The sequence below is a fragment of the Ailuropoda melanoleuca genome, chromosome 13 (assembly GCF_002007445.2).
Source record: "Ailuropoda melanoleuca isolate Jingjing chromosome 13, ASM200744v2, whole genome shotgun sequence".
NCBI lineage: Eukaryota > Metazoa > Chordata > Mammalia > Carnivora > Ursidae > Ailuropoda > Ailuropoda melanoleuca.
In genome coordinates, this window is record NC_048230.1 from 44640067 (window position 1) to 44651020 (window position 10954).

General features: G+C 61.3%; 1 protein-coding gene across 1 annotated transcript in view; it reads left to right on the forward strand.

Moving 5' to 3' along the window:
• Positions 1–6: 6 nt before the first annotated feature.
• The window catches only part of ASPSCR1 (ASPSCR1 tether for SLC2A4, UBX domain containing), a 24881-nt gene continuing 13933 nt past the window's right edge, over positions 7–10954 (forward strand). The window contains 5 exon segments of the mRNA XM_034640249.1: positions 7–417; positions 706–761; positions 2054–2168; positions 3747–3857; positions 4518–4535. Coding sequence (XP_034496140.1) covers positions 229–417; positions 706–761; positions 2054–2168; positions 3747–3857; positions 4518–4535 — 489 coding nt within the window. The 5' untranslated portion in view covers positions 7–228.

Consider the following 10954-nt stretch of genomic DNA (forward strand, 5'->3'; position numbering starts at 1 on the left):
CCGGCCTCCCGGCTCAGGGGCTCCGTGGGTCCCTATGGTGCTGGGGTCGGACTGGCGGGAGTCGGGGGGCAGCACCTCCTTCCTCCCTACGGAGTTCCCGGCAGAGCCCCGAGCCGTGTTCTCGTCCCGGGGCGTCCTCCGGCCGGGTGTCCCCCGGGTGTGCGGCCTTGGCGCCTGGAAACTGATTTGCTGAGTCACGCGCTGCACTTTCTCCGGGACAGCTGTTGCATGAGAAAGTCTTCTCGGGGCCCCGCTGTCCAGGGGCGGGTGCGCGTACCGGGAGGGTACGCCGGGGTGTGCCGGGAGGCGCCCCCACGGTGGGGCGGTGGCGGACTGAGCAGTGTGCTCGCCGGGCCCAGAAGCGGGGAGACGTCTGTGCCGGCGGCTCGTGGAGAGGACGGTGAAGCCCTACAGGCGGTGGGGCCCGAGTTTGAACTCTGTTCGCAAAGCGTGTAGCAAGAGGTCTGTGGTGGTGGGCTGTCCCGCAGGCCGGCGACAGACGAGGCAGGCCCAGTGAGGAGAGGCAGGGCGAGGAGGAGATGCAGGCGAGGTGCGTGGATCTGCCGAGTGGACAGTCCATCATGGGGTCTGTACTAAGCTCGGTCTGGCAAAGCCAGTTAGTTCATCGAGAGGTGGACTGTGTGCCTGCCAACCCAGCCACCAGGCCGGACCCAGCGGCTCACAGGCCTGTCCTCTGACTCCTAGGTTCTGGAGGACACATGCCGGCGACAGGACTTCAACCCCAGCGAATACGATCTGAAGTGAGTTTGCTCGGGTCCAAGTCCGTCCACGCCTCCCCAGTGCCCTGCCTGGGGGCTGGAGCCCACACGCTCATTTTCTCACAGAAACCCAAAATCAAGGCGCGGGCAGGGCCACACTCCCTGCGAGACTGTAGGCGAGAAGCCTCCCTTATCTCTCCCAGCTTCTGGTGGCTCCCGGGCTCCTTGGCTTGTGGCTGCCCTCAGCCTCTGCCTCCTCCTCATGTGGCCTTCTCCCTCTGTGTTGTGTGTCTTTTCCTCTTCTGTTTCCTATAAGGACACTTGTCATTGGATTTAGGGGCCCACCCCAATCCAGGATGACCTCATCTCGAGATCCTTAACTCAGTTATATCTGCAAGGTCCTTATTTTCAAGTAAGGTCACATTCCTGGGCTCTGGGGGTTAGGATGTGGATGTGTCTTTTTAGGGGTCTTTGCAGAGGGTTTTTGTGCATTTGGTTGTGTAAGTTCCTGGTGGGGCTCTGAGGGCAAGAGGAAGTTGCATGGGTCTCTTGTGTGGGCATTTTTCTAGAGAGAGGGCTTCCACCGGATTCTCAAGTGGTCTTAAACAACAAAAGGGTCAGAACCCCGTCTTGGTAGGGTATGGGTTTCTGTCCCACCTGAGGAGTTTTTCACCTTAGCAGCATGTCTTAATGGTATGGCTGTCTTCACATCAGGGACAGAGAAGAGCCCGTGGTGTGGGAGCCTGCTTTCTTGGGCCTTGCCCCTGCTGCTGAGAATCCCAGGGCTGTGCTCCATGCTGGCTGTCCCCTGGCATGCTGTTACAGAGCCCTGTGCTCTTTTTGTCCCCCCGTTCCCCCCCCCCCCCCGCCAACACACACACCTGCCAGAAGCAATTTGGAACTTTCCGAGCAGAGCTAGGTACACACCTGTCAGTCACCGCTGGGTGTGTGTTTATTTTCTGAGCCTGTATTTCAGCCTGTTGCTGCTTTACATGGGGGAGGGGGGAGGGCAGTCCCTTGGTCTGCCTCAGAGGGTGACCCATTTCTGGTTTCTCCCTCTCTTTTTGTGCTTGTATGCACAAAGCTGAGTCAGTGTCCACTTTCTCTTTCCATTGGAAGACCCACTGCAGACAGGGACCCGCTCTGTCCCTGCAAGCTTGCAGGCTGTACCTCTGTTCCTGCAGCCTTGGGGGCACTGGCTGGGGAGTTGCTGCATGGACATGCACATCGCCTGGCTTGTCCCCTGCTCCTAGCAGGGCTGTGCCGGGCACCGTATGGAAGCTGGGCTGTGTTAGGGTCTGCAGGCAGCCCATGAGCTGTGGCCTGTTTTGCAGGTTTCAGAGGAACGTGCTTGACCTCTCTCTCCAGTGGAGATTTGCCAATCTGCCCAACAATGCCAAGCTGGAGATGGTGCCCATCTCCCGGAGCCGCCAGGGGCCCGAGAACACGGTAGGTGGATCTCAGGGAGTGGCCAGCAGTATAGTTCCTGGCTCTTGTGTTCAGGCTGTTGGGGCTGCAGGATGCGTCGGCATGCTGAGCAGAGGGGACGGTCTGTTGCCGCCGTCAGAGGAGCGTGAGGGTAAATGGAGGGCAGTGTGCTGGGCAAGGCTCGTGTCCCCACACCTGCACTGCTGTCCGGGGCTCAGCTGTGGATTGGAAATGGGCCTTTTCAGTCTTTGCTCTGAGTTTGTACTTGTGCTGTGTCTGTCGGCAGCACTTGCCCAGCCTGATGACTAGTCGCCAAGCAGTTGGAGCCTGGAGCATTCTGTGGGATGTTGAGCAGCCTAGTTTTGGAAGGAGGACCGTGGCCCAGGGCCTCAGGCTTCACCCTGGACCACTGCCCGAGTCTCTGACCACGGCCTGCAGCTTTCTATCAGATCAGTAACTTTTAGGTTCTGAGATTGAGCGGCCGACCCCACGGTTATCATGGGTGGAGACCACCACAGTGCCGGTAGCCCACTTCTGTGTGTCTCCGTGGGTCCTGCAGACACCGCAGGGAGGGCGGCCTCCATCCCTGTCAAGAGGCGAGGAAGCTCGGGCCCCGAGCACGTCTGTTAGCTCTCCGGAGCCCACCAGGAGTCGGGCGGTGGGGACCGGCCCCAGCATCCCTCTCTTCCTTATGCCTGTGGTTGTCCAGCTTTCGAGTGGAAGGAACTCTGACTTCCCTTGGGGTGGTGGGGTTGCAGGATTGAAGGGAGATTCTCTTGCCCCTGCACACAGAGCACTCCCCACTTGTGATTGGGATTCAGCGCAGATGTGCACTTGACCGTGTGTCTGGCCAGAGTGGCAGCGTAGTGGGACTGGGGACCCAGCACTCGGCTGTGACAGGTGGGGCTGAGGGAGGTGCTCGCAGGTGTCAGGCACACACTCGCCTCCGGGCTCTGTGCACGCATGCCCTAGTGTGTCTGTCACTCGGCAGAGGGACCAGAGAGGAATTTCTTTTCTTTTGGGTTATAGACCCAAGTCCCTCCTCACGGATGTAGTTGTTAACCACGGAGCCGCAAAAGCAGCGTGCTCGTTTGTGAAGAAAGCTCAGGAGACATAGCACGCTCGCTATCTGTTGCTACGTGATGGGTTAACCCCCAATATGATAACTTACAAGACAGCAGCAAACAGACATTTGCAGAGTGTTCAGGGGGCCGTGCTTACCCCCAGGAGCCAGCTTCCCACGTGCCCACAGATCCCAGGAGCCCCGAAGGACAGGGCTGTCTTCCCTGTGGTCTGAGACTTGGACGTGGGTCCAGGGCAAGGCAGCTGCTTTTCTTCCTAACCTGGTTTCCTTTTTTTTTTTTTTTTTTTGAAGATTTTATTTATTTATTTGACACAAAGAGAGAGACAGCCAGTGAGAGAGGGAACACAAGTGGGGGAGTGTGAGAGGGAGAAGCAGGCTTCCCAGCGGAGCAGGGAGCCCGATGCGGGGCTCGATCCCAGGACTCTGCGATCACGCCCTGAGCTGAAGGCAGACGCTTAACGACTGAGCCACCCGGGCGCCCTGCTAACCTGGTTTCCTATGCCTGCACCCCTCAGGTTCGCATTGCTCTGCAGCTGGATGATGGCACTAGGTTGCAAGACACTTTCTGCTCGGGCCAGACGCTCTGGGAGCTTCTCAGCCATTTTGCACAGACCAGGTGAGTGTTGGTGAGCAGGTTCTGGGCCCTGCCCCGCTGTGTAGAGAGGATGCTGCTGGGTCAGTGGGGCTGGTCCAGAGCCACAGCCCTGAGGTTTGCTGTGGTCCGAGGCCATGCCTTTTGGGCTCTGTGATCCTGGTGAGGGGACTGGTTTGAGACGAGGCCGCCTGTTCATTAGCTGCCCCCAGCAGGTGCTGGCTTCCTACAGCTCATCTTTTTTACTGGGTTTCCTGTCCTGACAGTGGGGCCGTTTCTCCTGGAAGGGCAGAGCCATGTTTCTATCATTATGGAGGTCTCGGTGAGCAGTGAGGGGAACGGGACCCTGGGCTCCTCCGTGGACCAATGCTTTAGATGTAAAACTTCGTTATTGTGAAAACAGGTCACGTTTAAAAAGAAAAACTTAATGGTGTTTGACGTGTCAGTTTCTGTCTGGTAGTTAATGGTTTAAATGTTAATCCTGAAGACGTCAGAATGGTAGCACTTTACTTTTTGGTCTGTCATTTTGGCATGGAAGTCTTCGTCCACTTGTGAAGGTCTTGGCCCGTGGACTGGAAGAGACCGCGGGAGGGTGTGGTGGTCGCTGTGTGGCTCTGGGCTGGTAGTCTGCTGTCTGTGGGCCTCCCAAGGGTGATGTGAGAGTGGGGTGAGTGACTGGGTCTCCAGTCCTGAGAACAGGCCCTGCCCTGACGTTTGTCTTTGTGGAAGAGGGGACTCTGGGTAGGGCCCTCCTGCCTCGCCATAGGACATCCCACCGGGTCTGATCGTGGTGCCTACGGCCCCTGCTGCCCCAAGCAGCCGACTCCTGCCCCCCGACCTGAATTGTCCTGTTGGGGGCTCCTCTTCCCGTTTCTGATGTGCTGGTCCCTTTAATGAGTGGCTGTTGGGGCTGCTGTGCCAAGACCAGGTGGCTCCCTTCTGCTCCCCCGTGCCTGGGCCCTGGCATCCAGGGCTGCCTCCCTTTTAGCCAGCCTCTGCTGCCTCCTCCGGCGCCCCCAGGGAGGACGTGGCAGCCCCCGCTTCGGTGGTCGTCAGCAGTGGTGGCCTTTCTGTGCTGCTGCTGGTGCCTGTCGTCTGACCTGGGCTTCCCTCCCGTCAGCGGGGTGAGGCCGGGCTTCTGTTAACCCTTATTTTCGGAAGAAGGACGGGACAGCCGAGGAGGAGGTGCTCCTCAAAGCTCAGGCTCCAGGGCCGTGAGTGCCTGCCCTCAGCGGCTGGGTCAGTTTGTCCTTCTTTCGTCTGGGCCTGTCAGGCCAGGCGGGGCTGCAGCAGGCAGCCAGGGCCTGGCCTCCCCGAGCTCCCGAGCCAGGCACAGGAGCTGATTGGCAGGTGTACAGAGCTACAAGAAGATGTCACAGAGAAGGGACGGCACCCTGGGAGGCCACGGGGCAACATTTTCTAGGTGGCAGGGGAGGTCTCAGCTGCACCAGGATCTGGGAAGGAGCCTTCTGGGCCAAGGGGACAGCAAGTGCAAAGGCCCTGCAGCGGAAACGAGAAGCAGGAAGAATTCACGGAGTACAGTGTGTCATTCGTCTTCCTCCTAAAAAGCGGCTAGACCGACACTGAAGGATTTCATGAAGATACAACTCAGAGCCCAGGCAGTGGCCTCACCGGATCTGGGTGGGGTGGGCCATGGCTGGGCAAGGAGGGAAGAGGGGAAAGATGGGTGATAGATAAGGCGTAAGAAGGCAGGAGGCCTTAGTTCCCCTTATGCTTGGTGCTGCTGGCACTGGAGATGGTTTTCTGGGGACGGTGAGCCTCAGGGCTCTCTGGACTGGGGGTGCTGTTTCAAGAACGGGGGGGATTACGTGAGCATGATCCCCCGCCGCCCCCGGGGCTTCCACAGGCAAGTGAGCAGGACAGCAGGTCCTCAGACCTATGAACTTCAGCACACACGACTGGGCTTGTGGCACTTGACCCACAGCTGTGGCTGACCGATCCCCACCCCCACCGTGAAGCACCAGGGCTGGGGTTGAAGGGTCTGTTCCTGACGCTCAGAAACATGGCAGGCCTGCAGAAGGGCCTTGGGCTCCCAGCCACAGCACTGGGAAGGTGGCTGACCAGTGCCTTCAAAAACTGTAGGGGAAGTGTTTATTCTAGAATTATCTATTTGTCAAAGTATCAGAGGTGAGGATGGAACAAAGCCATTCTAGGCCTGGAAAGCCACACGTTTACCCCTCACCTGTGCTCTGAGAAAGCTGCAGAGACGGGTCCACCAAAGGGCAGGCGGGGTCCACCAGGAGGAGCTGGATGGGGATGCAGGCCAGGAGTCCTGCCTGGGGGAGGGAAGACCCCAGGCCCCTGCTCTGGAAGCTGGGCCTGGCTGGCGAGATGAGCCCGGAGGCAGGGCGTCGGCCACCGTGCTGTGAGGACGCTCCCTCCAGAGGGGGCACCAGGAGGTACAAGTAGAAACGAAAAGAGCCGCACTGGAAACTAGAGTCCTAAAGGAATCCGTGTCCCCTGTGTCGATGCGCAGGACCTGGTCCCTGGTCAGTCGGGGGACAGAGCTGGATGTGAAAATGGTTGAGGAGCCTCTCGGGAGGGGCCTTTCGGGACCGGCCAGCCGGGGAAACTGCTGACGGAGTGTCAGGAACCGAACAGGGTGGAGACAAACCTTGGGAGAAGCTGGCTTGCACCAGGAGGGGCTGGGCAGCTGTGGTTGGCCACGGGGCGTCCACAAACGTGCCGGCGTGGATGTCCTTTGTTGCGCACAGAGCAATTTACGTCCTCTCTGCATGGCTCTCTCTAGACGCGTCCTCCCAGCGCCTGTCCGCAGCTGTGCGGCGGTGGTGTGCGGATGCGATCTCACCCGTGCCGGCGGCTCCATGCGGTTGGGGGCTGCCCTGTAGAGCACGGGAGCAGGCCGGCCAGCTCCCTGTCTGGGCTCCCAGTCCCTGCTGACGGTGCATTCTAGGGGGAGAATGCAAGGTCAGCAGATAGGCCCTGTGCTGAGTTTCATCTCGAAGGTTGTGTGCCTTTTCGCGGGAGCTGGTGTTCACCAACCAGAGTGGGATTCCCGCGAGGAAGGGCAGGTGGCGTCTTCAGCCCTGGGTCACGGCTGATGAGCTGGTGATGCGCACTGGGGCCATGGGGGGGCGGCCCGCCACCTTAGGGACGCTGCAGATGTGGACACGTGCATGGCCCCCAGATGGATCCTCACGGGGGGACGGCACACCCTGACTCACAGCGGCTCCCGTGTTGGCTGGGGGCTGGCAGCTCTGAATTCCAAGTCCCCGCAGAGTGGGATAAGCAGGAAGCTGGTTTTTCTGATGCTTTCAGGAAGCGTCCGAGAGCATCGGGGGTGCTGTTCTTGGCAGGGAGCTGTCGGAGGGGAGCACGGCCTCCCAGGCCCACCGTTGGGCAGGTGGCAGCTCCTTTGCACGGTGGCCCTGCCCTGACCACCAGCATCTGGATCAACTAAGCGGCCACTGGACATGCCACCTGTGCCCCACGTGTGGGCCACAGAGGTAATTCGGACTTTTTGGGTAGCCACATCAAAAGAACAGTGAGAACAGGTGCAATTAATTTTAGGATTATGATTGACTTGACTCAGTGCGTCCAAAATGTTAGGCTTTGAACATGTGATTAACAGGAAAATGAGATATTTTTACATTCTTTGTTGGATGGAGGGCTTTGAAATCTGGCGTGTCTCACCCTTGGACTGGCCTCCCTGTGGGCTGCAGCCGTGTATGTGCTCAGCGCCCCCGTGGGGCTGGGAGCCGCAAGCGGTGCTGGCCTCCGCGTGGACTCTCAGCTGTCTGCTGCAGGGAGGGCCGCCGGGAGAGGGGCTCTGGGCCTGCGACTCCCGGGCTAGGCTCTTCCCTGGTGCTCGGGGTCCCTCCGCTCCCTGCCTGGCTTTGTGGCCGAACCCGCGCTGTCTCGGCACCGTCCATCTCACTGGGATGAAATAGGGCTTCGAGTGTCCCTGGGAAGGGCAGGCTGTCTGCGTGCTTCCCTCAGGGTGTGTGACCCCGGGGCACAGCGGGCTGCAGAGCGGGCTGCCTGTGGACTTGGGGACCAGCCCATGGTCACGGTGAGGAGGGTGTTCGCTCAGAGTTCTTGGCCACCGTGCCCCATCTTTCCTTGGGAAGGAAAGGAAACTTCCCTCTTGAAACTGCCCCTGCTCGGTCCTCCCTGGAGGAGAGGACCCTGTGGCTCCCTCCATTCGTAACCTCATCTCTGTGTAGGGGTACGTGTCGCCTGGCCCCTCGGGCCGGGCCTCCTGGTGGCCTGAGACCGAAGTCTCAGCTCTGTTGCTTGGGTTGGTTTTTGTGCACTTTGCTCCGGTGTGGGGACTCAGAGGCACCAGGCTTGTGTTGGCAACACCTGTTTGTGGCGGCCTGTCCTGGTCGGGCCCAAATAGATGAGGTAAACAGAACGGTCTCCAGATACCTGGCTTGTCCCCCCGGCACAGGGCCCTGCCGGGAGCTGGCCCCAGGTGGACAGACGTCTCACGCCTGTGGGGACGGCACGTTTGTGGTGAGGGAAGAGCGTCCGGAAAGCCGACAGCAGCAGCACCTTGGCCCTGCCCGGCATCCCCACTGGCCTCGGGCCTGACCAGAGGAGCAGGTCTGCTGGCATCATCCTGCTGGTTTGGGGCGACATCTGACGAGGGGCGGGCGGGCACCCACGGAGGCTCCGCAGGAGGCCCGGCCTCGAGTGACGCCTGCGGCTCTGCCTGGGCCTGGGCCATGGGAGCAGGTCGGGTCCCAGGGGTCGTCCTCAGGAGGCCCTTGGCCCAGCTCCCTCCAAGAGTCTTGGGGCTTTGGTGAGGTCTCCATTGCAGGGAGCTCGGGCCGGCTGAAGCTCTGGACCACCCCCAGTCGGCTGTTCTTGGAGGGAGAGCTCTGCTCATTGGCCGGGAAGGTCTGGAAGCCATTGCGGGCGCCCGTCCCCTGGCTTGTTTACAGGCCTTCCCTCAGATCCCCACACAGGGAATCTGATCCCTCTGGAGGAGCCGCACATCAAAGCCGGGCTGGCGTTTGATGTCCAGGGGCCTGGAGGGCACAGAGGCGGGCAGGCCTCTCGTCTGCAGGTGTGTGGTCTGTGGTGCCCGTCGCGGGATCAGGTGCCCACAGAAGGACTTGGAGAAAGCACGCCCGGCCAGAGGTCCTGCGAGCACAGAGAGGGCTGTCGGCTCAGCCAGCGTGTGCTCAGCTAGCTGTCTGAGTCCAGGTGGTTCCAGGACCCCCCTCTTTCTCTCTGGCTCCAGGATCTTGTCTGCTGGACACATCTCCCTTGACTGAGGTTCCTTCATTTCCCTCTGTCTGGTCTTCAGTAGACGAGTGTAGGGCCGGGGGCCCCTTTTGGGGTCCTCTCTTTTCCTGAGGCCTGGGCTCAGGGGGTGTTGGTGGGCACTCCCACACCCCGCTGTGCCCACGAGGTCATGCCTTCCGTGGCCAGCCCGCTGCGTGGGCTCTGTTCGCGGCGGGTGGCCTTGTCTGGGGAGCAGCTGCCTCGTAGGCATGGGTGTGAGAAGAGCACGGGGTGAGCTCCACGGGGGGCTGTTAGCCGATGGGCCCCCCACCTTCCTGTGGGGGTGTTGGGAGGCAACAGGGCTGCCCCTCTTCCACGGGTCTCGGTAGCTAGCTCTGGATTGTGGGTCTCCGCTCTGGGCAGCACGCAAAAGCAAGCCTTGCAAGCAAATGGGCGGGGGGGGGGGATACCATGCCGAACCGAGCCGGAGGACTGGGTCCCGGGTCTCGGGGACGGGGTGGGGGAGGGGCCCCGGCAGCCGTGCGTCCAGGGTATCTGTGTGCGGCTGGAGGCCCTGCTGCTTCTGGTCACCAGCTCAGCTCTGAGCATTCTGGTCCCAGCCCCGTCTGCGTGTTAAGCTGCGAGTCCTGATGGGGCAGCGCCGCGTGGCCTGACGCCACTCCAGGCCTCCCGCTCTGGTGGGTCCTGCCCCTCAGGTCCGCCCTGCTTGGAGGTGGGGGACCGGATGCAGCCCTCCAGGTGTGGTCTCGAATGGCCGTTTCCGGGGGCTGATGTTACAGTGACGTGTTAGGAAACACGGGTGACCGTCCCCTCCCTGTGGCACCCGCAGTTGAAGGGCTCCAAGGCCAGGGTCAGCCGGCCTGCACCCTGTGACCTCCACGGTCAGCACAGGGCCACGGATCAGGGGTTGGGGTCAGGTTGTGTGGGTATGTATGGGAGCAAGCGTGTGTGCGAGCATGGGTGTACCCGCTCGCCTTCCTGTCCAGCTCCGCTTCTGGGGGCTCTTCCCTCGCGTCTCGGGGTCCTGCTTATGAGGGGAGCATGACCTCCAGGAGAAGAGGGAAGGTGCTATGGCCCGTGGTGACCTGGATGACGGTGTTGAGGCGTGGGGACGTCCAGTCCGTGTGGTGTCCCCGGACGATGGGGACACGTCTGTGTGCAGCATCCGTGGTGTTTCCTGTCCGTCTGCCCCCGCGTTGCCCTGGTGCCCGGCCTGTGTGAGCGTACTGCCTGCCACGCCAACGCCCATGTCTGCCACAGCCTTCACTTTGACTTCGTGGTGACGCTGATTTCAGCCGCTGTTGGGAACACTGTGCTGCTCGACCGTGTGGACGTGCTGCCCGAGGGGCATCACCGCCGTCCTCACGCATCACGGCCCGTCTTGCCCCGGGTGCAGGCTGCAGGCCGACATGCCCCCGTGCAGCTCGGGTCTTCAGGAAGACCAGCGCTCTCTGCCCCCAGCACAGCCCCAGTGGGGTGCGGGGCGTCCTGTGCTTGTGGCCTCGTGGACCCAGCCTCTCCCCCCGGAGTCCGCGTAATGGATGCCTGTCCTGAGCTGCTCCTGGCGCTGCAGCGGTCAGCAGCGCTCTTGGGGGATGGCTTCAGATAGAAGCCTCGATCCCAGGGCTCCGGGCTTCTTTCTCATGGTTGACCCCCGCTCTTGACCGTGAGCCCAGGCGCATCTGGGAGGTGGCTGGTGCCGCTCTGAGCCGCGAGGCTGGGAAACACCAGGCCCTTTGGGCAGGTGGCTCCCCGCCAGTGGCTGGCCGCCGCCTCCTGGTGGCCCTGAGGTGGCCAGGGTGGGCCTGGCCCCGCTGTCCTGCTGGGCCGCCCTGGGGGTGCTCTCTGAGGGCACCCGCAGCAGCCTGTGAGGTTTCCTTCGCCCCCCCCCCC